The sequence below is a fragment of the Mastigoproctus giganteus genome, chromosome 6, assembly GCF_048544385.1.
Source record: "Mastigoproctus giganteus isolate SK-2022 chromosome 6, ASM4854438v1, whole genome shotgun sequence".
Taxonomy (NCBI): Eukaryota; Metazoa; Arthropoda; class Arachnida; order Uropygi; family Thelyphonidae; genus Mastigoproctus; species Mastigoproctus giganteus.
The window spans coordinates 195,134,344-195,161,604 of NC_143580.1; the positions used below are offsets into that span (position 1 = coordinate 195,134,344).

At 35.0% G+C, this 27,261-nt stretch overlaps 1 protein-coding gene across 1 annotated transcript in view; it reads left to right on the forward strand.

The window, feature by feature from the left end:
• Srp54k (signal recognition particle 54k) overlaps positions 1 to 27,261 on the forward strand; it is a 121,419-nt gene that overhangs the window by 42,457 nt on the left and 51,701 nt on the right. Inside the window, exons 4-8 of the mRNA XM_090375601.1 lie at positions 1,644 to 1,748; positions 7,883 to 8,007; positions 15,296 to 15,446; positions 24,482 to 24,541; positions 24,734 to 24,822. Coding sequence (XP_090231727.1) covers positions 1,644 to 1,748; positions 7,883 to 8,007; positions 15,296 to 15,446; positions 24,482 to 24,541; positions 24,734 to 24,822 — 530 coding nt within the window. The remainder of the gene's footprint in view (positions 1 to 1,643; positions 1,749 to 7,882; positions 8,008 to 15,295; positions 15,447 to 24,481; positions 24,542 to 24,733; positions 24,823 to 27,261) is intronic.

Sequence of the window (27,261 nt, forward strand, 5' to 3'; positions counted from 1 at the left end):
GAGATTTTAAGCCAGAGAAGATCGAAAAGAGGAGATTCCAAATTACCAAATCTCTGACAGGGAATATCAGAACAGATATATGCACAAGTACCACCTTTGAGGCGAAAGGAATCATACAGCGAATAATTTGGGCAACTGAGATGGGCAGTAGTTGAATCAACCGATAACTGAGATTCTGTCAGTAAAAAGTACATGGGTTTGGCAGACTGCAAATGGAAATGGACATCGTTGAGATTAGAATTGAGACCACATATATTTGTGAAATGAATTAGGAAGTGTGTATGCAAAAGGAAGGTGCTCTGAAGATAATTAGGTTAGTAAGCCCAACTGTTCACTCAATAAACTTTTATAGTAAAATTCTCGGAATATTTTGAATGCGCATTGTATATTGTAAGCAATGTGCTACATTTAACTGCATGTTAAATATGTTGAGTACATTTTGTAAAAGCTGAAAATATTTTATTCCTTCCTATTTTATTTTTAAACGGTGTTGTTTTATGAAGTTAGTATTAGTAGTGACAAATAATACAAGAAAGCAAGCTTACACAGCATTAGCCAAAAAAAAAAAAAAAACCCCTTTCCATATTACCTGCCCATCCCCTCTAAGAGCTTGTCTAGTTTTTCCTTAAAATTATTCCAACTACCCACTTCCATAACACCATATGGAAGTTTGTTCCAACAATCAACTACCTGCTAGCCCAAGGCAAATTTCCACATATTTATCCTGTAACCATCTTTCCTTAATTTAAATATATCCTCTTGTGTATTATCTGAGCAAGGGAAGGATGCTATCAGTGTTTGACTTACTCAATCCATTCAAAACCTTAAAGACTTCAATCAAAACTGTGGGTTGGCTGGTTTCCAGATCACAGTTTGCAGAACTGAAGTTGTAGGAAAGTTCATAAGTTTGAGGTGTGCGATTAAATTGGATAAACAAAAACTTTTGTGTATAAGATCAGAAGTTCATAAGCCAAGAGCTTATTTTATTAGAAATCAGGGTGTGGTGTATGGAAATGACATATTGTGCTAATTTGCACATCTTCCATGTTTCCATCAGTGGTTTGCACATGCTCTTTAAGTCTATCATGTAGACAAAGATGATTTGAACTCTGCTTAATACTTTGTAAACTCGGGTTTTTAGGAAGGCATGTTGTATATTTTGAAATATGAAAAAAAAAAAATTTAAATATGTTATAAATAGGATATATATTTACTTATATCATATTTCAATTTTTTAAGGAATGAAGCTGATCAAAAGAGATGGGAAAACATCTTAATATATTTTAAATGTTTTGCCTATTTCACTTAAAGATTTCCATGTGCACCCTTATTTGGTTTATGTAATTCAGTAATATAAATTGTGCATTCAAAAGGATTACCAACAATAGTATTGTTATTGCAAATTCCATATAAATTATGGTGGTATTAAACTAAACACAAACACTAAGTTTAGTAAATTAAACTTGCTTGGAGCATGGCTAAGTTTGAATAATTTTTCAATCAGGTTTTTATAATTTGTATTTAATAGTTAAGCAAGACATTATCATATTAATAATACATCAGAATTGTTTGGAAATAAGTGCTATATATTATTAATTATGATATTAAGTTTCAGTTAAAATTTGACTTGATAAATCTTTCAGCTTGTTGATCCTGGAGTAAAAGCGAAACAACCAACAAAAGGAAAATCAAATATAATTATGTTCGTTGGCCTGCAGGGAAGTGGAAAGACCACAACATGCACAAAGGTATTACAATTTTCTAAAGCTTTATTCCACATACTTTATTGCTCATGTAATTTTGAAATATGTATTTTTCCAGTTGTAATTCTTAATATAAGTATTGCCTTTGGTAGACATACATGAGAGCAAATTAAATTTTTAATGTGGAAATGAACACAAACTCACTTAAATTACACTTAGCTAATTAGTTTAATGAAATTAAACGGTTGCTTTTTGTTATTAAAAAAAGTTACGTAAAATATTAAACCCTCAGCAGAGCTACATTGACCCATTGCAGCAATTGAGTAAAGGAACAGGGTTATATTTCATAGTAGGTATCAAAGTAATTTGATAAACTCTTCTCTGCATTATATTTTACTATCTTGGGAACAGTTTGTTTCCTCAAGTGGCAGCAATAGACTTGGGCTTATGCTAATTTTAGAAATGACGTTGCATTCAATTAAAAATGATAGTAAAATAATAGGTTGACTTGTGAATATTTCTAAAATGAGTCTGTCCAAGCCTGTTAACTCTTACTGGAGAGAAGAGAGTAGCCCCAGAAGTTTCTTTTATGATATTGATGTGGCTATTTCAGGTTTAATGTCTAAATTTGCTGATGATGAAAAATATAGATAAGGTGGTTAATGACAATAATCAGGGTATATTATTAATCAGGGTATATATATTAATACACATTTTTGTACCATGTGAATTGGAAAAAACAAAGGTTTTTATTGATACTTATATCATTTACAAGCACAATATTGACACTAACTTGTTATCTAGTGACAATTCAGGATTCTTTCTATGAATGCTATCATCAGACCTAAGTGGGGGATGGAAGTTAAGAAAGGGAAACAAAATTTGCTAAAGGGTAAATTACAGTTACAATAAATTATAATTAAAATTATATTAGAATAAAATATGTAATCAAGCTCCTATAAGTTTCTTTAGGTACAAAAGGTTTTTTTGACAATTAAGGTGACAATTTTCATAAACAAAACCGTTATTGAGAGCAGGGAATACTTATTATTATTATTATTATTATTTGTTCCCCCGATGGTATTCTCCACCTTGTCGCGGTGGGGGGGCTTGCGTGTCCCGATGACCCGGGACAACACAAGGATATCTATAGGAGAGCTAAGTCGGCGGTAGCTTAGCTACTGGTAGGGCCTCCCAAGCCGGACAGGTCAAAGGGTAGGGGCCAGACTAAGAGAGATACCTGGCCCTCCAGGTTGGGGGTTGCTGCAACGGGCTAGTTCCTTGTTCAGTGTAAAAAATACACAAATGCTAAACGACCTACAAGTGAAAATGAAAACGGACTGCACTTTTGGAAACGAATCGGCAAACGGAAAAGGACTATGATTTTGGGATGCTGGAATATTCAAGGCCTTTCAACTAAAAGAAACTTTCTTCCAGATGAACTGCAAAAATTCAAGTCAGACATCGTCGTGTAATCAGAGACAAAGAAAAAGGGATGTGGAGAGGAAATAATGGGAGAATACTCCATTTTTGGAGTGGAGTTGATAAGAGTGAAAGAGCAAGAGCAGGAGTTTCTATTGCTGTTAAAAAGAAATTGAGACACAACATCAAAAACTGCCAATTTATTAATGAAAGAATGACCTCATTGGAACTGAAAATGTATGGGAGAGAAATATGTATTTTGGGAATATATGCCCCGACTAATGACACTGCCGATACCTTTAAGGATGAATTTTGGGAGGATCTGAGAGAACTAATAGAAAAAATCCCTAAGAACAAAGAGATATTTCTAATGGCAGATTTCAATGCAAGAGTAGGAACTGAACAAAATAGCAAAGTTATTGGAAGATTTGGAGCGAAAGAGAGGAACGATAACGGAGATAGACTATGCAATCTTTGTGAACAGTTCGACTTGAGAATAAACAACACATTTTTCCAACACGAGGATATCTATAAATATACTTGGTCACAGGAGACAAGACAAATTAGATCAATTATAGATTACATTATTTCAAAACATTCAGGGACATATGCATTGAAAGATGTCAGAGTTTATAGAGGAGCCGAATGTGGATCTGACCATTTTCTTGTTAAAACAACACTGAGGTGGAACTGGATTAAGAAAATATGTGTAGACAACCAACAATGCAGGGAAGGAGAAATGCTGCAAGTGGATCAATTTAACGTTGACCTACTCCAGGACGACAGCATTAGAAACAACTTTACCCAGAGACTGGATGTTGCAATTAACATAGAGATAAAAGGCAATACTGAAGAAATCTACAAATATTTAAAAAATACTGTTAAAAAAATAGCTTATGAAATCCTAGGCAAAAAGAAGAGCCAAGGACCAAAAAAGACCTGGATTACAGAGAAAGTAAGAGCTACTGTAGAGGAAAAGAAACTTGCATATCAGAAATGGCTGGGTGATAGGAACGATGCATATAAGAACATTTATGTTGAAAAGAAGAAAATAGCCAATCGGTTGGTAGTAGAAGCAAAAAATGAAGAATGGGAAAGGAAATGCACAACTATTAATAGCAAATTGGGCTTCAAGCAATCAGCGGAATCATGGAAGGTCCTTAAAGACTTGAGAAAACAGAATAAACACAATGCTGGTTTGCAATTAATACCTTTGAAAGACTGGACAGAGTACTATGAAGGACTTCTAAAAGAAGACCGGGAAGAGTTCAAGACGATGGAGGATTTTGGTGTAGAAGACTCGGGCTTAAAAGTTTCTGTTAGGGAAGTGGAACTCCTGCTAAAGGAAGGAAGGAAGGAAGGAAGGAATGGCAAATCACCTGGACCTGGAGGAGTTTACATGAAACTTCTGAAATATGGAGGAAGAGAAGTGGCTGTTCTGATACAAAAACTGTTAAATAGTATACTGAGAGGAGAAGAAATACTGAAAGAAATGATAACAGGATATATTACATCAATTTATAAGAAGGGCAATCGGAAAAGCTGTTCAAATTACAGAGGAATATGCATCCTGAACCTGCTGTTAAAGATCCTTGGAAAATGGATCAGGAACCATTTAGAAGCCCGAATCGAGATATCAGAAGAACAAAGTGGTTTTTCAGCCAAGAGGTCATGTATAGACCATATCTTAACAGTACGACAGATCCTTGAAAAATGCCAATCAAAAGGGAAAAAAAATCTTTATGATTTTCATTGACCTTGAAAAGGCATATGACAGTATTCCAAGAAAACTCTTATGGGAAGCACTGAAAGAGGGGCGCCTCCATAGCCAGGTGGGCAGGAGCAGCAGTGAGTAGCACACGCTTCTTGATTAGACCTGGGTTCGAGCCTGTGACCACCAAATACGGAGGATGTGGAAAGGTCAGGGAATGACCACCGCATAACCCCGGAGCAATATGGCCTTAGTTGCTAATGCTCCTAAAAAAAAAAAAACCAAACCAAACCAAATAACTGAAAGAGGCAAATATTGATGGACAACTGATTAACATTATAAGGCCATTTACAGGAATTATAGATGCAGAATTAAAGTGGGATCAGCTTTGTCACTTTGTCAGTTTTGTCAATTGCAGATGGAAGAAAGGCTATCGGCATGTTAAACTCTGTTCTGTGGAGCAAAAATATCCTAAATAAAACAAAGAAACTTATATTTCAAACGATTGTACAAAGTCTTCTGTGGAGCGGAAACCTGGAAATTGAATAGGCGAGCGGAAAACAAATTTCTCTCCACAGAAATGGATTTTTGGAGACGCTCAGCAGGAACTTCTAGAAGAGACAGAAAACGTAATGAAGACATAAAGGAAAAAATGGAAGTGAAAAAGACTATTATTGACACCATCAAAGAAAAGCATCTAACATGGTATGGATATGTAAAACGGATGCAAGAAAACAGATATCCAAAGGCTATCCTGGAATGGATACCTCCTGGAAGAAGGAGAAGAGGAAGACCTAGGAGGACATGGATGGATGGAGTACGGGAGTGCATGACAGCCCGAGGCTTAACCGACCAAGATACCCAGAACTGCACTTTATGGCTGGAAAAAATTCCTAACAAGAAATAACTTGTAGGCTGAGGAAACCCATTGTAAATGGAAACACTCCTCTTGAAGAAGAAGATTATTATTTGTAGTGACAAATGATGCAAGGAAGCAAGCTCATGCAGCATCAGCCAAAAAAAAAAAAAAAAAAAACCACTACCCACCTCTCACCACCTGGCGCCTCCGTAGCCAGGTGGGCTACGCACTGCTGCTCCTGCCCACCTGGCGCCTCCGTAGCCAGGTGGGCAGGAGCAGCAGTGTGTAGCACATGCTTCTTGATTAGACCGGGGTTCGAGCCCGTGAGCCACCAAATACGGAGGATGCGGAAAGGTCAGGGAATGACCACTGCATATCCCCGGAGCAATATGGCCTTAGTTGCTAATGCTCCTAAAAACCAAATAACAACAACTCTCACTACACATCTCTCCATCCCTTCTAATAATATGTCTAATTCTTAAATTTACTCAGAGTGCACGCTTCCACAACACCAGATGGTAGTTTGTTTCAGCAATCAATTACTCTCTGGCTGAAAGCAAATTTTTGCACATCTATCCTGCAGCCAACCTTTTGTAGAGTAAGAATGCCATCATTATCTTTACCCAATCCATTTAAAGCTTTATATATTGATTTTAAATAGATACACATTTCTTATACATTATAAAACAGTAACATATACATTACAGTGTATTTCCTAGACTTTAAGATCTAGATAAATTATTTGGATGGGCTGAAAGATGTAGTTGAGTGATCAAATGTGGGAGTGCATTAGGACATGTGTTTGAGTTTACTGTGGTTTGAGCCTGTACAATTGTTTATTTATTAAAAATTAGTTGTAACCTTCTCTGATGTATGTTGTCATGCAGAAGTGTAAAGAAAACAAATGGCATTTGAGGTTTATCATAGGAAATGCAAAATCCTGCATTTAAGTAGTAGTAATTAGTGTGATGTATCATGTGGGTGGCATCAAACTTGTGATTATTATTCTCATTATTAGCCATATGGTGCAAGGAAGCCTGAGGCTTATGCTGCACCAGCCAAAAAAAAAATTTTAATTACCTTGAGAGAGAGAGAGAGAGAGAGAGAGAGAGAGAGAGAGAGAGAGAGAGAGAGAAAACAAGAGTCAGAAGTAGAAGGGAACTACCAAGAAAGAAGAATGATGATATCCAGCTCAGGACCCTGGGTGTGCCAAGCCCATACTCACCAGATGTGAGCCCCTGGGGTTTTGTTGATAATGAAAAAGACTAGGCTTGGTAGGAGACAACTTGTGGAGTTCTGTCTAGGATATATGTGAATTTTGTCAGTAGAAGTGAAGAGATGATTGTTCTATTATATAAAGCAATGGGTAGGTTGCATTTTGAATATTGTAAACAGGCTTGGAGACCCCTCCCATTTTAGGAAGAATGTAGACCTGTTGGATGGAGAGGGTACAGAGAAGAGTAACAAGATTAGCCAAGGACACAAAAGGGGTGTTCCTATCAGAAGAGACTTGAATTCTGCAAATTCCTCTTGTTAAGTTGGCATGTGAAAACTGGGCATCTGCAAGTGACCTGATTGAGGTGTTTTTAATGCTTTTAAAGGATTAATTTAACCAAATGCTGAGGATATCTGTAAACTTAATCACATGATGATAACATGATGTGGGGGGGGATATAAATTGCTTTCTTGTATCAGTTTGCCAATACTAATGCTAAGATTTGTTAAGATACAAGAAAGGTAAGGACTTGTTTTATTAGTTGATAGGCATCCACTATTGCAGACTTTAATATAACTTTCATTCATTAAAAGTTCTCTATAGAATCCTGCATTTTTATATCACTTGTGATAATGACTGTAGTATTGATCCCCTGAATGAGTGTGATAATGATGGTGGCAGTGTACTAATGTACACTGCCACCATCATTATCACACTCATTAGATGGTAATGAATACTAATGAGTTAGATGCTTTGAATTATATATAGAAAAATATAAAGCTATATTTTTCTTTGATCTTATTGCTAAATAATTGAGTTATCAAAATTGAATATATACTAAAAATGAAAAAAGTATATATATTGATCATACAATTATTAAGAAAGGGTTAGCTAGAACTTGCAAGGAAGATGTATGTTATATTCTATAATACATTTTTTCTTTTCACTGTATGATTTTTAAATATTTCTAGTTGGCATATTATTATATGAAAAAGGGATGGAAAACATGTCTTGTATGTGCCGATACATTCAGAGCAGGTGCATTTGATCAGTTGAAACAGAATGCTACTAAAGCAAGAATTCCTTTTTATGGAAGGTAGGTATTTGTTTCTCTTGTTCTGAGGTTTTAAAAAAAATTTAGAAATTTGTTTTTTTTCTTAAGAAATTTAGAAAAAAAAGTAAAAATAATTATACTTATTGCAGCTGTCCCTTTTTTTATGGTCTCTGTTTACAATGAAGCATACTGAAGAAGTAAATAATGAATGAGAAAAAGGGAAAAAAATTGTATGCATCCTGTTGGTATGGAGTTATTATAAATCCATGTATAGGCTTAAATGGATGTCAGATGAACTGATGAAACTCATGGCAGAGAAGAAAAGAGCATGGGATGCATGTAAATTATCAGGTGACACAGAAGCCTTTTTGACTAACTTATATCTACCATAGGTAGATATAAGTTAGTCAAAAAGGAGGTTAGGCAAATGAAGGAAGATTATGAGACACCCTTGGGAAAGGATGCAAAGAAAAATGGCAAAGACTTCTTTACTTATGTAAACTCTAGAAGGAAGGGGATGAATCAGGTTGGGCCACTTGATAGCAATGGTTTGACCTGATGATCCTGCTCAGATAGCTGACAAACTGAACAAATATTTTGCTTCTATCTACACTCACACATGAGGAATTCTGTAGGGAAGTAGAGGACAGAAGCTCATTAAACTCTAACAGGGAGCTAAATGATTTGGTAATAACTGAGAGCAAAGTGGAGGAGAAATTATTGAAATCAAGCCTAAGAAAAGGCACCTGGAGGGATGGGATCTGTCCAGTTATATTAAAGGAGGTGGCAAAGGAAGTAAGCAAACCATTAGCCATAATTATGTGTGCATCCTTGGACTCACACGGAGTCCCCACAGACTGGAGGTGTGTAAATGTATCCCCAATTCACAAAGGGGATCAAAGGGTGACATGAGAAATTACAGACTTGTTAGTTTAACTTCTGTTCTGGGGAATATAATGGAGTCACTGGTTAAAGAAACATTGCAGGGTCATCTAGACAAGACTGCAGTAATAATTCAGACACAGCATGGGTTTGTTAGGGGGAAGTCTTGTCTGACCAATTTGATTGGATACTATGATGTGGTCACAAAGCAACTGGATGCAAAAATAATTTTGATATCATATACTTGGATTTCAGAAAAGCTTTTGATACTGTTGTGCATGGAAGACTGCTGTACAAATTATAGCAGTATGGCATTAAGAGCAAGTTGCTACAATGGATAAAAGGATGATTGAGTGGGAGAAGACAGAGAGTGGTAATCAATGGACTCTACTCTTTGTGGACTAATGTTATTACTTGAGTTCCCCACGGTTCGGTGTTGGGCCCACTGTTGTTTTGTATATTTATCAATGATATTGATGAAGTAATATCAGGCTCAAAGTCGAAGTTTGCAAATGATAGAAAGGTTGGCAAGGTTGTTAATGACAGTAATGAAAGTATGCTACTGCAACAGAATCTAGAAACGTTGGGCAGAAGGACTGAGACCTGGCAACTTAAGTTTAACATTGACAAATGCAAAGTACTTCATATGGGTACTAGTAACCCCAGAGAAATGTACCAACTGTGTGGTACTACACTCAGGTTGGTAGAGAATGAAAAAGACCTGCGGTAATCGTACAGTCAGATATGAAGTTTTCTGAGCAGTGCTGACAGGCTGCCAGAGCAGGTCATGGGGTCTTGTCAATGATATACAGGAATTTTACTAGTAGGGAAAAGCAAGTGATTATTCCTTTGTATAAGGCCAATGGTCAGGCCACACGTAAAATACTATTTTTAGATATATATATTATTTGTTATCATGAAGAAGAAATATAACATAAAAAAATTATTCTCTAACAACAAAGGATTTAATGAGATGAATGGAACTGTTTTACATCTTTTAACATTTTTTTAATTTCGGGTGTTAATTTTGTAGTTGAGATTCTTAAAACTGCTTGTAAATGTTCATCATTGATGCTTGATCGTAAAGAATTTTTATTTATATTCATGATGGAAAATGTTTGTTCACATATGTAGGTTGATCCAAAAATAACCAACATTTTTCAGGCAAAATCTTTAAGTTCGTAGAATTTGTTCGAATTAAGAATATTGTAAAATTTACAGATTTCCTCACGTCGGTGCAATTCCCTTAAATCGGTATCTCACTGCAGATCTATAATCTGAAGCTGTAGTGCACTCGGTGCACTACCAATTTCTATTGAAAATGGGCCGCGCACTATTGCCAAACTTGTCTCAATTTTTTGGAAGTCGCCAAATCTTCGTGATAAGTCATCATTCAAAGCATTGATAATTTCACAATATTTTTCAAACTTATTTTCTGGAATCTTCAGCAACTTCATGTTTGGAAAGTGGTCTACCTTGTTAATCAATAAATGTCGAAGGAATAACTGTAGTTTTAATTGAAATCCATTCAAACTTTTTACCATATCATGGGCGTATAAATTTTTCCCTTGTAACACTGTGTTGAAAGTATTTAAGTGTGTCACGATGTCCAGGGTAAACGCAAAATCACAAATCCAGTTATTATCAGTTAATTCGGGAAAGTCCATAATATTTTTCAGTTTTAAAAATAGAATGATGTCACCTTTAAGATCCCATACTCGCCGAAGAACTTTTCCTATGCTAAGCCATTGAATTTGGCTATGATAAGGAATATCTGTGTACTCGGATTCAATATCTTGAAGAAAATTAACGAATTGTCTGTGTTTCAGGCCCCTCGATCGTATTAAATTTACTAGTTTAATGATACAAGATGTGACACGTTCAACTTTTAACACATTTTTACCTAATACTTGTCGATGTATAATACAATGAATTGTAATTAAATTATAATCAGGATAATTTTCACAAATTTTATCCCGAATTTTCTTTAACAGTCCAACATTTTTACCTGTCAAACTTGGTGCTTCGTCAGTTGTTACGCTTACCATTTTGTTCCATTGTAAATTATATCTTGTTAAGCATTTTTCAACTTTTTCAAATACTGTATATCAGCCCGTTGTTTGGTCTTTAAGAGATTCCATTGAAAGAAGCTCTTCAATAATTTCAAAATTAGAGGTACATCCACGTATGAATATTAATAACTGCGCAGTATTCTTTTGGTCGTTACTTTTGTCGAGAGCTATCGAGTACCATGTTATGGATTCTAATACTGATAATAATTGCTCATTCAAATTTGTATCGATACATTCAATTCTTCTTACTACGGTTCGCCAAGATAAACTTATTCTCAAATTTGTGTTTAATGTCAGGACATATAATTCCACAAGCTTCAGTCATACATTCTTCAATATAGTCTCCACCAGAAAAAGGCTCGTTGCTTTTTGCAATTATATGAGAAATAACAAAACTTGCCTCTACAGTAGCTTCTTGTTCCTTAGTTAGCCGCGTAAACACATTTTGTTGTCTTGATAAATTTTGAATCAATCCATCAGCAGTTTTCTTTTTTGCTTCCGGAGTTAAATTGGCACCATATTCGGAATGTTTAGTAGTGAAATGTCTTTTAATATTGTACTCTTTCAACACTGAGACACCTCCCGGCAGATGAGACAAATAGTCTTGTTATTTACCGGTATGTTAGCAAAAAAATATTTTGTGTTCCACTCTGCATTGAAGACACGATGCTCTTGTTGAATTTTTCGTTTTTTATTCATTTTTAAAAGGGCGTAAATATTATTTTTATCGCTACTGGCACCAAGATGATAACCGAAGATAACACAAAAAAACTAACTGCGGGATGACTGTCAGAGAAAAGAGATTGGAACTGCGGCCGGTCAGCAGTCCTATCCTATTACTCTGCCACCACAGCAAAGCTGTTGTCGTTTGTTTTGTTTGTTGTTTGGCTTTTAGGAGCATTAGCAACTAAGGCCATATTGCTCCGGGATATGCGGTGGTCATTCCCTGACCTTTCCGCATCCTCCGTATTTGGTGGTGACGGGCTCGAACCCCGGTCTAATCAAGAAGCGTGTGCTACACACTGCTGCTCCTGCCCACCTGGCTATGGAAGCGCCGAAGCCGTTGTCGTCATCACTGATTGTCTGTTACCGTAGTTTCGCGCGGTTAGTTTATAATTGCAAATTATACCGTTATAAAAGCACCCATAGGCTCGCTCTGGTTCGCACACAACTTCAAATTCTATTTCAATTTGAACAATACAGAGATGATAAAACAATTTACAAGTTGACAAATTCTATAATGTATTATATATACAAATTTATTTTCCAAAAAGGCGTCGCAAAAGGCATAAAATAAGTAAACTTTTTTAGAAAATACAATTAAAGCTCGCAGGCCGCACAAAACTGTGCGGTGGGCTGCATGTGGCCTGCGGGCCGTAGTTTGCCCGGGCCTGCACTAGTAGTTGACCATCCTGGGCATTTCCCTCTGCAGCTGCACCTGATGTTTTTAAATTTTTGATATTTTAGCAAATTTGTAAAAATTCCCATTTGTAAGATTTTTTTTTATAACCTCATATAACACGAAATTATGCAGTTATGTTCAACAGCATGAAATTGTTGTTGAACCTAACTGCAGATTTTGTTGTGATACCTGGCTAGCAAAGTGCTTTCAAAAGGCCACACAAGACTATTAGAATTTTGTGCTAACCATGCACTCCAAATTACAAACACAGTATTTCAGCATAAAGATTGCTAAAATTTATGTGGATGAGAAATAGTTGTTTTTCCGCTGTTTTGAGATTTTTAAATAAATGCCAAAATGTGTTTACTCTTTCCTGATGCTTGTTTTTCATATTTCCTAAAATCTTACCAAAATTTTTCTTCATAATTTTTCATATCTCAGCTCCCTTGCACTTTTCTTTTTATTCTAGTAAAGATTTATTAATTTATTCACTAAAAATTTATATTTTATCTTTTTTATAACTGCTTTTAACTTTCTGCAATGACTATGGTGTTCTGAGTTGCTGTCTTTATACATCTTCTCTCTCTCTACATAAACTCTGCAGCTTCCATGAAGAGCTTTAAAGTTCTTGACATTCTTTATCTTAAGTCATGTTAATATCAGAAATTCGATTTGACTTTTGAGCAAGATTTTTATATTGAACGGTTGTTAGAAAGCTGAGAGCTTTGATTTTTGTCTGTTTTAACATTTTTTTTTTTTTTTGTACCTCTTATTTTTAGCATTAATTATCAGTTTTAATTTGCTCAGTACAGGTGCCTCTGTAGTCAGGTGGGCAGGAGCAGCAGCAGTGCGTAGCACACGCTTCTTGATTGGACTGGGGTTTGAGCCCATGACCACCAAATACGGAGGATACGGAAAGGTCAGGGAATGACCACCTCATATCCCTGGAGCATTAGCCTTAGTTGCTAATGCTCCAGGGATATGCGGAAAAATAAAAATATAAAAATAAAAAATGAAATAACAAAAAAACAAATTGCTCAGTACAAGATGATGGTCAGTTGTAATCTCAAATTTCCTTATATCTGCAGTTAATTGTTTTAAGATCTTTTTCTGTAATGGAAATGTCATTATGCTTTTCTTGTTTTTGTTCTAATAACATAAGGTCCTAACTGTTGTTTTAGCCTAAATTATACACTGAAACTTGGCGCCTCCGTAGCCAGGTGGGCAGGAGCAGCAGTGCGTAGCACACACTTCTTGATTAGACCGGGGTGAGCCTGTGACCCCCAACTACGGAGGATGCGGAAAGGTCAAGGAATGACCACTGCATATCCCCGGAGCAATATGGCCTTAGTTGCTAATGCGCCTAAAAACCAAATAACAACAACACTGAAACTTTCACTGTCATTAACAGTTGAGAAACACACCAACTGGGATGTTGATCCTAGCAGTGTTCCAGAGTGCTTGTTTTATAATTGTTTTAAAATTATGCAAGTTTCAGCTTATAATTTATGCAGTTTAGTGACATAATCCCATATTGGTAACATAACTTTATTTGTTCAGTACTCATATACTACTAACAGGTTATACCACATGAAGATGTGATAGACAAATAAGATGCAAAATTTTGTTGGATTCCAAACCATGTAGGGATAATTAGGAAACATTGGCTGATAAAGCTGCAAAAATACCTCTAGAATATCCTTTCAGCATTTCATATATAGAAGACCATATAATATATTGTATATGAGACCACCAGAGATTGGAACAACTTTAGCAGGAGGGAGGGGGAAGCAGACAAACACTTTTTTTTTTACTAAAAAGTCTATTTTTTTCCCCAAGTCAGACCTGAGATTTAGCACTGGACTATGAACATACAAAGATCTTGACATGAAGTTGTACCAAATACACTCTTACCTTCTCTGGCAGAGCAATCCCCATTATTTGTCCTAACAGTTTGATATATACACAATGTGTGGCATGTAACACAGAATATGAACAAACCTTAACAACTGTATGCCAATTGCAACCAGATTTAGAGACTTTTTATAGCAACAGTCAATATTGTAGGCATTTTTTATTTCTGAAACATTGCTGATCTATATTAACATCCTCTAATACTCAGTTAACCATATTTCCACATCCATATCATGGAAAATCACTTCTATTGGCATACTGTGCTACCAATTGCTGATGTACCTCCAAACATTCCAAAGAAGGTAAAGATTGAACATACCAGAATCTCAATTGGTTTCTCCCACATCTTGTATAGGAGGTGTGTGTATGTGTGCTAAACCCACCAATACACACACACACACACACACACACACACACACACACACACACACACACACACACACACACACACACACACACACACACACACACGTTGGTTAAGTTGCCTCTGACCCTTCACAACCTACAAGATTATTTAGCTTTTATTTTGTAAAGACTCTTATTCTTTATATAAAGTTTGCTTTAAAAACTGGTTTAGAGATTCAATTAATATTTTTTCATTTAAACATGGTTGATATTATTAACATTAATATTATTATTAATGTGTGAGGAGTATAATGCACATTATGCAGAAGTAAAAATATTTTAAAAGAATACTCAAGAATATTATGCATAGAAATTTATGAGAACAATTTTAATGGAAAAGGCTGTTGCTTTCACAAGACCACCTTGAAAAGGCGATCCCACCCCCAAAGATATTTACACACCATCTCTTTATCATTAAAATTGTTACCATGAATTTCTACACAGTTTTGTGTATTCTTTTAAGTTATTGAAAAAGCATGATTTAAAAATAAAGTACATGTACACTAATCAGACAATAACGCTTGACTTTTTATGTTTCTCATACATTTGAAAAAGCTTGAGTTAAACTGTATTTTCATAATTTTATATGCATTATTAATTGTGAATTACTTTTGGCAACTTTAATTTTTTAATATGAAATTATTTTTATATCTAGTTATACAGAAGTTGATCCTGTGATCATTGCTCAAGAGGGTGTTGAGAAGTTTAAGAATGAGGGGTTTGAAATCATTATTGTAGACACTAGTGGTAGGCATAAACAAGAAGATTCACTGTTTGAAGAAATGTTACAAGTATCTAATGCAATTGTAAGTACATGTTATTATGTCCTTGTTATTAGTATGAGAATCACTAAATAATTCAACCCTTCTTGTGATTAACAAAACCAAATTACTGTGAATAGTTTGTCAGGTGTGTTGAATAAGCACTGCAGTGAGGTACACTTGAGAACCTGAAACAAACACTTCATTAAACATATGAAAGTTCAGGTCAGTAATCAGAAGATTTGCAGTGTATTGGAAAGAACAGTTTAATAGTAAGGCAAGCAAATCACCTTAGATTTTTATCTGTAAACCGTGTGCCCTTGATCAATAAATTGATATGAGAGTATTTCTTTATTCTTTAACTAAAGTGTACAAACTGTTGTGTATGTGGCTATGGGGTTCCCGATGCATCACAGGTTTTGGATACCTAGACCTGTTATGGCTTATACCAGGTTAGGATCAAATGGCAATGAGAAAAGAGAGATAACTGAGACAGCAACATGTTAATATTAATAATTAGTTTTAGTCCCATGCAAAGGATTTTTGTTAATTTACAAACATGCACTTCAAATCACAGCAGTTATTTAAAGTACGACTAATAGCTCTGGTGGCCACTGCAAAATTAAATTAACTAGCCTAAAATTTACAACTAATATTTTCCACTTCAGCTTATCAAGATTGTAAGAGTAGTGTATAAAAGTTAATGCTCCCTCTAAATACATGCAGTAAGTCCAAAATTCTATTTTGTTAGCAGTGTTTGGATCCTCTTGACCTTCTATAAGTTATGGTTAAGCTTTTAAAAGGCCACCTTTTTATTAAAATCTGCAGTATTTTCATGAGATTGTATGAAAAAGAATAAGTAAAACTTTATCTCTTTCATCTTTAATCATGTAAAGAATATCTTGGAAAGCTTTTATTTTTATTATGAATAACTCCACAGTAAATAGTCTGTTACTGCTCTGTTTAAATTCAGAATTAATGTTATTCTGTTTGATTCCAGCTGAATCAAGTTAACTGCTTCAGTACTTTCAATGAGTAATTTAAAATCCTAAGAAAATGCTGCTACTTGCATTTTTAATTTTCCATAATTTAGCACTCATTTTTTTTCTTTTATTAATATTTGATTTTTTTGAACGGATTGTTTATCAGTTTATCATTCTTTACACAAAATTAATGTTACTATTCTGTTTTTTGTTATCCTGCCTTAACTCTTAAGCTTACACTTTCCTCTTTCCCCATATGGATTACTTTTATCACTAAGGACCTGCAGTGTTGGTCACAGTCAGTTCTATGAACATAATGAATTATCAATGAAAACTGAAAGTGTGGGAAATTTGAATTTGCCAACAGTGAACAATGAAGTGTGTGTGTGTGTGTAACAGTGCTAAAATAAGTTATAATGCACCAGATCACATGCAAACTAAAGTGGATTTTCAAAATTCAGTGAAGTAGGTTTATAACTCATCTAAGAACTTAATTATTAATCATATAGAATTTTTTTCTTGGATTAACTATAACTACAGCAAAAAGGATGCACTAAAAATGCCATACTTTACAAAATGGAAGTAGCAGTATACATGCAAATAGTATGAAATTTGGTGGAAGAACTGAATAATGTGATAGATTTACAGTTTTAAAGGAAAGAGTTTGTAAAAGAGATTTAGTTTGTATAAGAAAGCTCTAAATATGATTCCCAAGTTTTACAGTATCCTTGTTATTGGTATTAGAATCATTAAATAATATAAGGAAGTGGAATAATACAGAACTTATTATTCATATGCAGAATAAGTTTTGCATTTGCACAAAAATGGCGGGACCTAATCACTCATTATTCCAGGAAAGTGCCCATCCAACTTCTTAAATTTTGACAAACTTTTCATTAATATTAGAAAACAGGCCTTGTGCATCGGGTTGCATTATATCATCCAAGTTTCTTGTGACAATTGACTAACTGGTTAAAATAAATTTATTAAAAAATAAATAAACTTATTTTATAAAAAAATAAATTTATTTTTTAATAAATTTATTTTAACCAGTTAGTTGGGCATCACAAGAAACTTGGATGATTTTCATTAATATCTTTTATGCTTTATTTCAATGAATTATCAAACTGGAGATATTCAGTATAACTTCAAGATATTCAATCCTCTGTTAGGCCCTAAAGGTTTTATGTTGTTGCTTAAAGGTTTTATGATCTTGCTGCTCCCTGGTTCTTGTCTCATTTACCAGTGAGAATATACTTGCCCCATTCATCTTACCCATTCCTTTTGAGGTATTATATGCCTCATCCCTATCTTCTTTCCTTTATTCTGCCTCTGCTTGTCAGCTAAAAACTTTGCAAATTATCCTTTCTAAATCATTTTTCATAGGGATAAAGCTTCCCACTCCTTGCTAATCTTTGAACCCTTTTTAGAAGTTCTGTATTTTTTTTTTTTAGGGATCTCCAGACCTGAATATGATATTTCAGGTGTGGTCACTTAATATATACATATATATATATAGGAATAATGACTTTCTTTGCCTCTTGCAGTGGTTCGATATATCAAGGTTAAATTATTATAGAATAGGTAATTAAAAGCCTCATTGGGCAAATCTAAACTTTTTATGATGCCTATTACGTAAGCATATTTAGTTTGGTAAACTAAAAATCCAGGCATTTGTTATATATGAAGGTGAATTGAAAAGTCATTGCCAGCATGTTTTTTATTTGATGTATTTTGTGGTTATGAAGGTTTCAGAATATATAAATGAAAGATACACACTTATTTTTGTATCTTTTTTGCCGACAGGTGGTGACACCGCACTGGTCGCATCATTCTAAACATTGCACCTTTCCTGTTGGTGTCCATGCCATAGGAACAGTGAAGTGCTATGTGATATATGTGGTCCTAGAATGTCATATCCAGCGACGTTTATTGGCAGACACCCGTATATGATTAGAAATGTTTGCCATTCTGGATGATGTGGTTTGTCTTTCTGGATAATAAATTGGTGACAGCGATTCAGAAATGGATAGATTAGTGTTGGTTATGCAGAGAGATCTGGCTAACAGGGATCATCAGCAACTCTGGACAGCATACTGTCATGATGTCATTCAAAACAACAGGCAAGCGACAAGCAAGGACATTGTAGCTGATCTGCAAATTTCATATGGAATCATTTTGAATCCAGCCATCTGTGGATATTTGGTTGCATTCTATGACAGAGGCATTAACAAGTTTGTGGATCGGTGGCATAGGTCTCATCAAGCTTGGAGATTATGCTGAAAATAGGTTAGGAATTCATCTTTTATTTGTATATTCTGAAATGGCTATAAACATAAAATATATCAAAAGAAATGTTGGCACAGATGCTCTTTTGATTTGTGCTTGTAAATATTCACTGTGCTGCCACTTTATTAGGAACACCTACCTAGTAGCGTGTTGAGCCTCCTTTAGCCTTCAAAACAGACTGAATTCATCTAGTCATGGATTGAACAAGATGCTGAAAACGTTGCAGGAATGGAGTATAATGCAGACATGAGTGTGTCAATCAATTCCTTGAGATTCGACGGAGCTGTAGGCCTGCAGCGAACAGCCCTTTCCAGCTCATCCCAAAGATGTTAAATAGGATTGAGATCTAGGGACTGAGCGGGCCACTGCAGCAAAGAAAATTCATTGTCATGTTCCTGGAATCATTCCATAGTGATTCGGGCTTTGTGCACCAGCCTGTTATCCTGCTGGAAGTAACCATCTGATTGAGGATAAACTGTCAACATGAACGGATGCATTTGGTCAGCAACGATGTTTAGGTACGATGTGGCATTCAGACGTGAATCTATGGATATCATAGACCCAACGTGTGCCAAGAAAACATTCTCCACACCATAACGCTGCCCCCACCACCTTGCACAGTAGTCGTCAGACATGACGGGTCCATGGATTCATGTTGTTTTCGATCCTTCCATCAACATGATGCACCAGGAATTTCGACTCGTCAGACCAAGCAGCTGTTTTCCAATCCTTGATAGTCCAGTGCTGGTGTTGCTGTGCCCACAGGAGGCGTGCTCTCTTGTTCTTCATTGATAACAATACGCGATGTGGCTATCGGCTGTTGAAACCCATTCGCTACAAAGTGCGACTAGTGGTCAGTTGCGATATTTTTTTCTGCGCACCAAAGTTCTATTCTGATGTGATGTGTAACATTGTGGCCCATCTGTTTGCTTACACAATTCTAGTCATCCTCCTCTGACTTCTCTCATCAACAAGCGATTTTCTTCCACAGCAGTGCCATTGAGAGGATGTTTTCTGTTCGTTGCACCATTCTCAATACACCCTTGAAACTGTGGTGCGTGAAAAGTTCAGGAGAACTGCTGTTTCAGAGATGCTTTGTCCAGCACGTCTTGCACCTGCTACCATGCCACATTCGAAGTTCGTTAGATCACTCCATTTCCCCATTCTTGCTACGGTTTGTATGCTTAACTGATACTAGAAAGGTTGTTCTGCTGCATTTATATCCACAACTGTGGTCATGTGAATTGCAATGTTGTGGGACAAACCATTTGTGTGCACAGCAGGGGTGTACCTAATAAAGTGGCAGCACAGTGTATGTTGTTATAATCCAAGGTACTTATGAAAAGTGCTCATCAAGCTCATTACTTGTTAATCACAGCACTTTTCTAAAGTTTCAAAGGCAGTTTTTAGCTATACTTCTATCTGCAAGGAACTTTACCATTACTTCTCAAAAACAGTGTTTTCTGATGTTAGCCAAATTCAGCCAATGAATACTCAGAAACCTATTGGTCATCATACCCTGTGATATGTCTTTTATTGGTTGGTCTTATTTGTGGCTAACAGTTGTTGAATTATTCAAACTGTTATGTGAAGTTTTACTGGTAATCGTGGTAACTTTATGTTGTTTTTCTCTATTGCAGATTTTGTGACTAGATGTCCAAGGGGAGAAATTCTAACTAGTGGTTTTGCGCATAGGAATAAAAATTAATCATGTTAAGAAATTTGAAAGCCTTTAACCTTTGTTCTTAAATGCAGAGTATTCCTTTGGGCATTTATTAAAAATTTATTGCACTGTTTGATTTTTGTGTTGTGTGTGCATATTGTTTCTGCTACAATTTGTAATGCATACCCAATGATGCAAACACTTTGCTTTCTAAGCCTTAAGTTACAAGAAAAAAAAAAAAAAAAATTGTGATGACATATATATATATATAGTAGTAATATATAACAGTTAAGAAGCAAAATAAGCAGAAAAAGGAAAAAAAATAACAAAAGTTATAGTATGTCTAATGCTCCAAAACGTGTAGTGCAGCAGTAGAGGAAGCAAAAGGATGTAAATAATACGTAAAGAATAAATAAAGTGTCTGTGAAAATGGAAATGAAAAGTACACAAGGTGCCAAAACTAAGAGAAGTTTAAGGGATAGTAGAAAGTGGAAGCGAAGTAGTGGTTAAACAGGTGAAAGAATTTGAAAAACCTTGTGCAATAATGAACTGGCACTGAGGGGAAAAATAAAATATACAAGTAAATAAATAAATAAATAACACTATATTCAGATATGGGAGGGCAATTTTAGCAAGAGGTCGAATCAGTGGAGGGCAAATATGCAAAATCTGAATATAGTAGATGAAATGTGATACATAGTCAGGAAATTCATCAGGGGACTACTCCTGACCATGTATCAGGCACTGCATTTCCAAACTTGTCTGTAGTATTAGAAAAAGGGGACAAATATGCGGCCTTTTATCGTAATGCTAGTAGACAAGGTAGTCCCTACATAGTGTAAAAAATGTAAATTAAAATAAATACAAATATATACAAATTTACAAAAGTGTAATGTGGAATATAATACAAATGTATGTGAAGTGCATGAAAAAGTATAGACAAGCAAATGGTATAGGGAATGGTAAAATCTAGGGGAGGGGAGAAAAGATGTTCAAAAGAGGCAAAAATAGTGATAGGATTGAGGATAGATGGAGCGTTTGTATCACCCTCGTATTGCACTAATAGTTTTACGAACGGGAAAAATAGAAAAAGACAGTATAAAGAAAAAAAGTGTAGAAAAAGTCATTAAAAATACTGAACTTACTGGATGTGTAAGGCCGAACCTTAAAGAAAGGGTTCTGTATATGGGTATAAGCAAGCGTTAGTAAAAATGGGTGTTAGTACCATAGGCTTGTAGAGAAAAGGGAAATCGAAACCAAAACTAAAAGTTACCTGGAATCATTAAGTAGAGCAGAGGAATGACGTACACAGCCAAGATGTGAAAGAGAGAGAAACAAAGACAAGTCACTGAGTTTTTATATAGATTTAGAGAAACAGATAGGGATGACCTCTATTGTTGAAAAAAAATTTGGGAAAGATGGCCTAAAAACATGAAACGTCAGACACTAAAAACATGAAACGTCAGACAGAAGGCCGCGGACATACCAAAATGTGAAGGAACATGTGAAACAGAAAATAGAACAAGAATAATTCCGAACTACAGGAGATAAAAATCCAGTAAAATTTAGATGATTAGATAACAGGGTTTATAGATTACGGCTCCAAACTTCCAAGATGACAAACGAAGTTTGGAGCCGTAATCTTTTTTATACATATTTTTGAATAATGTTTAAAATAGTTGAAAACTGAATCTTTCATAATAAATATGAAATAAAAAGGTAAAGCAAACACTATAGGCAGCAAAAAGCATATTCCTCTACACGATGCTTGAAATATAAAAATAATAAATAAGAATTAAAAAAATAAAAATAATGCCAGCAGCATGGCAAGACAGAAGAGCGAAAATAGTCAAAATTAAACAAACGATCAAACCAACAGGGATGGAAAAGAGAGGTAACAAGAGTAAAAATATTTCAACAGAAATTCTAAGATAATTTAGAACATCTAAATGTAAAGATAAAATAATAATCCATTAAATTTCGAATGCCAATTAAATAGAAATTTAACGGTGTCCCCTCTGACGGGCATCAGGTCCAAATTTTTGTGAAATATCACCAACAGTAAACCACTACAATAAAATAAAACAAAAACAAACCAAAAATAGACTGACCATTACACCCCATCTGAACAGAGGACCACAAGGCCAATAATGGTCAGGGAATCGCTGAATTTCGATCGCTAAACAAATCAGCGCAAAGGCGAGTTGATCGAAAGATCAGTCTGCCACCTGATCCCCAGATTGAACCGCCAACCGAAATTTTTAAATTTCGATATATCAGGTGGTCCTGATGCAGCGAAAATTAAAAATAGAACAGATATGAGCACTCCAATGCAAAGCCACACCACTGACAAAAAGTAATCTTAACCAGATTATATAGACGAATAATGAACTATGGATGGTAGCACAGGCGCAGCGTTAGCAAATCTGCCCACTACTGTTGTGATATAATTATACATATTTTTGAATAACGTTTGAAATAGTTGGAAACTGAATCTTTCATAATAAAAATAAAATAAAAAGGTAAAGCAAAGGTAAAATCAGAGGCAGCAAAAAACATATTCCTCTACTTGATGCTTAAAATATAAAAATAATAAATTAGAATAAGAATTAAAAAAATGAAAATAATGCCAGCAGCATGGCAAGACAGAAGAGTGAAAATAGTCAAAATTAAACATAACGATCAAACCAACAGGGAGGGAAGAGAGAGAGAGAGGTAACAAGAGTAAAAATATTGCAGCAGAAACTCTCCAAGATAATTTAGAACACCTAAATGTAAAGATAATAAAATAATAATCCATTAAATTTCAAATGCCAATTAAATAGAAATTATCGGCGCTCCCTCTGATGGGCACCAGGTCCAAATTTTTGTGAAATATCACCAACAGAGATGTAAACCACTACAATAAAATAAAACAAAAGCAAACCAAAAATAGAATGACGTTAAGATTACTTTTTGTCAGTGGTGTGGCTTCGCATTGAAGTGCTCATATCTGTTCTATTTTTAATTTTCGATGCATCAGGACCACCGCTATTCAAGTCCTCTGCATTGGCGATTCGATCTGGGGATCGGGTGGCAGACTGATCTTTCGATCGACTTGCCTTTGCAGCGATTTGTCTAGTGACTGAAATGCAGTGATTCCCTGACCATTATTGGCCTTGTGGTCCTCTGTTGAGATGGGGTGTAATGGTCAGTGTATTTTTGGTTTTTTTTTTGTTTTATTTTATTGTAGTGGTTTACATCTCTGTTGGTGATATTTCACAAAAATTTGGACCTGGCACCCGTCAGAGGGGCCGCCGTTAAATTTCTGTTTAATTGGAATTCGAAATTTAATGGATATTATTTTATTATCTTTACATTTAGATGTTCTAAATTATCTTAGAGAGTTTCTGCTGCAATATTTTAACTCTTGTTACCTCTCTCTTCCCTGCCTGTTGGTTTGATCATTGTGTTTAATTTTGACTATTTTCGCTCTTCTGTCTTGCCATGCTGCTGGCATTATTTTTATTTTTTTAAATTCTTATTCTAATTTATTATTTACACACACACACACACACACACACACACACACACACACACACACACACACACACACACACACACACACACACACTATAGTGGTATGCAAGTGTATAGTTTGCATGCCAGTAGCTATTAATCATGATTTGGAGTAACCATTGGGAAACTTGCATCACAGAGTTCGATTAACATTGCATTTGGGAAGCTATAGAAAAGTTTCTCATAAGTGCACATGACAGAAAATTGCTAGGATAGCAAAGGCATACACTGTATATCTAGTTCTACCAAAAAAAAAAAAGAAAAAATTGTAATGACCTTTTACCTTGTTATTTTTGTGAAACTCACAGAAATTTCATATTTATACATTGTTTCTAACATATTTGTTCATTATGGTCACAGTCTTCTTATATACATGCTAATTATAGTTAAACTTTATATATTATTAGAAGTAGTTTTTAGGAAAAGCATATGCAGTATAAATGTGTTATGTAGTGTGATTCTGATGTTTAAATATAATTATGATTTTTCTAATTCCTATAAATTTAATTCTGATTATATTTATAAGTGATGTATTCCTAATTATATTTATATCAAAACACTTAAAATTCATATCGTTTTTTCTTTAGAGTCCAGATAACGTTATATTTGTAATGGATGCATCTATTGGTCAAGCTTGTGAATCACAAGTAAGATGTTTATCATTATTATGATTATTTTTATTATAACATTATTTCCTAATAAATACAAAAAAAAAAAAAATCCCTGAATATAAATAAAAGCACTGTTTTTTTTCTTCAAATGTTGAAGGATAATTTTAACATTCTTATATTTTATTGGAATATGGTATTTACTAATAGGAGTAAATTAATATATTTTAGGCTCGGGCTTTCAAAGATAAAGTAGATGTTGGCTCTGTTATAGTAACGAAGCTAGACGGGCATGCTAAAGGTGGTGGTGCGCTAAGTGCGTAAGTATTTCTTTTTCTAAGCTAAATAATGGAGATATCTTTTCTTTTGCAGGTGCACAAAACTATGGGATATGTATTTAAATTAAGGAGGGGTAATAACTGTGGTGCTTTTGATAGAGCTTGCATGTTTTTGTAGTTGTCAAGCATACAGTATTCCACATTTAGTACAATAAATAGCTTAATAAATTGTTGTGGCTATTCTTTATGAATCATTGCATGATTCCATTATTAGACCAAAAGTTGTAGTTTAATTCTAAACAAAATGAAATTTACATTCATTTTGAAAATATTTGAAAAAACATAAAACACTACTTTGAGCTTACTTTTAAGTAGATTGCAAGTAAATTAACATGATATCCATGAGGAAATTCAGAGACAAATTACTTATCAGATACTGCTATGAGCATCCTCACCACCAAGTCAGAAACTGAAATGCAAAGTGAATACAGTGCCAAGCCTTGTGCTTCCCTACCATTAATATCTGGACACCCTCCATTGATAATTGGTCATGTCTTATCCAAGCACCACGTTTCAGATACTACTATAAAAGTGCATGTAGGCCTTCAAGGAAACAAGAATATGGTTGTTGAATGCAAGATGTCACAATCAGTGGAGTTAGTTTTCCAGCATGGGATGATAATAGGGTTCTCCCTAAGCGATCAATGTGTATGTGCCTTTCAGTGGTGCTGAAGATCCCTAGGTCAACAATTGGTGATCTGTAGATGGAAGTGAATTGGTGATGAAGCCATCACAAAATGTCCTGGAAAGTAAGTTTGCTTTTTGCATCATTTGTCATTACTACTACTACCACCTCTGAAGCTGACATAACATGACAGGAGAGCCCTACAAAGAATCATCCACTTTAAACACAGTTCAGTGTTATCACAGCATACACAGGCTCTTGGTGAGATGATTGTGAGTACCAGTATAGTGTAGGTTAATATGGGTTACCATGTTCATGTAACCATCCACTAGCCACTAATTACCCTAACTTTTGCCAGATGCTATCTAGCTTGGTGTAAAGCTCACTATGCTTGGGATATAGGCACAATAGAAAACTATGCTTTGGAGTGATGAGTCACAGTACATGGTTTAACAGTCTGACTGTAGCTGTACCTGGTTCTGGCTGATTCCTAGAGAAAACTACCTGCCAGATTGTATCATCCCAACAGTGATATTTGGCAGAGACAGCATGATGGTCTCTGGCTGTTTTTCATAGTTTGGCCTGGAACCACTGGTTGTTTTGACCAAAACATGAATGTTGAGGGCAATAATGCATTACCTACATTGTGGTAGCACATCGAGGAAGGTTTGAAGACACATTGAAAAGTTAGAGTAGCCAGTCCAGGGCCCTGACCTCAATCCTATAGAATAGTTAATGAACCTCTGGGATGAATTAGATTGTCAGGTGCATTCGAGGAGAGACGGCCTTAAAAATATAACTGAACTATTTACTTCTTTGAAACCCAAGTTGTAGAAAATGTTAGAGAACATTTACCAAAAACTTGAGATAGTGTGCCATCGAGACTAGAAGCTGTCTTAAACGCTAAAGATTTTAGCACACTTTATTAGGTTTCCTGTAAATAAAGGTTATTTGTAGATATGCAGATTTCCATGTATTAATTTAGACATTAATTGACATCATTAAGACTAATAATGTCATCGTGATGATATCACCTTGGTGAATGTCATTAATTGGTGAACACTTTAAGTGTATTATCTGGTTACAAAATTAACAGACATATTTGTTAAAATATATCTGTTAATTTTGTAAAAAGACGGAAGATTATTTAAATCCATTCCTTGACTGTACTGGCTAAGCTGCTCTAACACAAACTAACATGGAACTATCAGTACCCATTATGAAAATTTCGCATTTGGTAGCAGAGTTTTTCTCTAGCTGTCCTAAAGAAATGTAGTCTTTTTTTGTCATGAGCAGGTAAGCCAGTATGTGTTGAATTCTTTATCATTTCTTGTATCTGAGGAAACTTATAAATTTTCTTTTATTTCACCATTTCAGACCAATCCTGAATACATTTGCAGAAACACAAAAAGGCACTTATCTTCTTTGCTGCAAGGTATGTTCAACACAACCAGTCATAGCAACATGGCTGCCGACACATCTTCCTGACTGTGACATAATTCTATCCTTAAATTATTACTCGCTTAAAAAAAAAAAAAAAAAAACTCGAAATTGATAATGATAAAATGACTTCTTAACGTTTTAAACATATTAAACGTAACAAATGGCAATGAGTGTATGGGCTAGCATGCACAATGTGGGGACATAGCGAGCAGTGCAATGGAATCCTAACGATTAGTTCTTTCTTTTAAGGTAGGCAGTTTTGCAATTGGTAGCAGAGTTTTTATTATTATTATTATTATTATTTTTTGGAACAAAGGACACGATTGTGCGAATGTGCAAATAGTTAATCATTT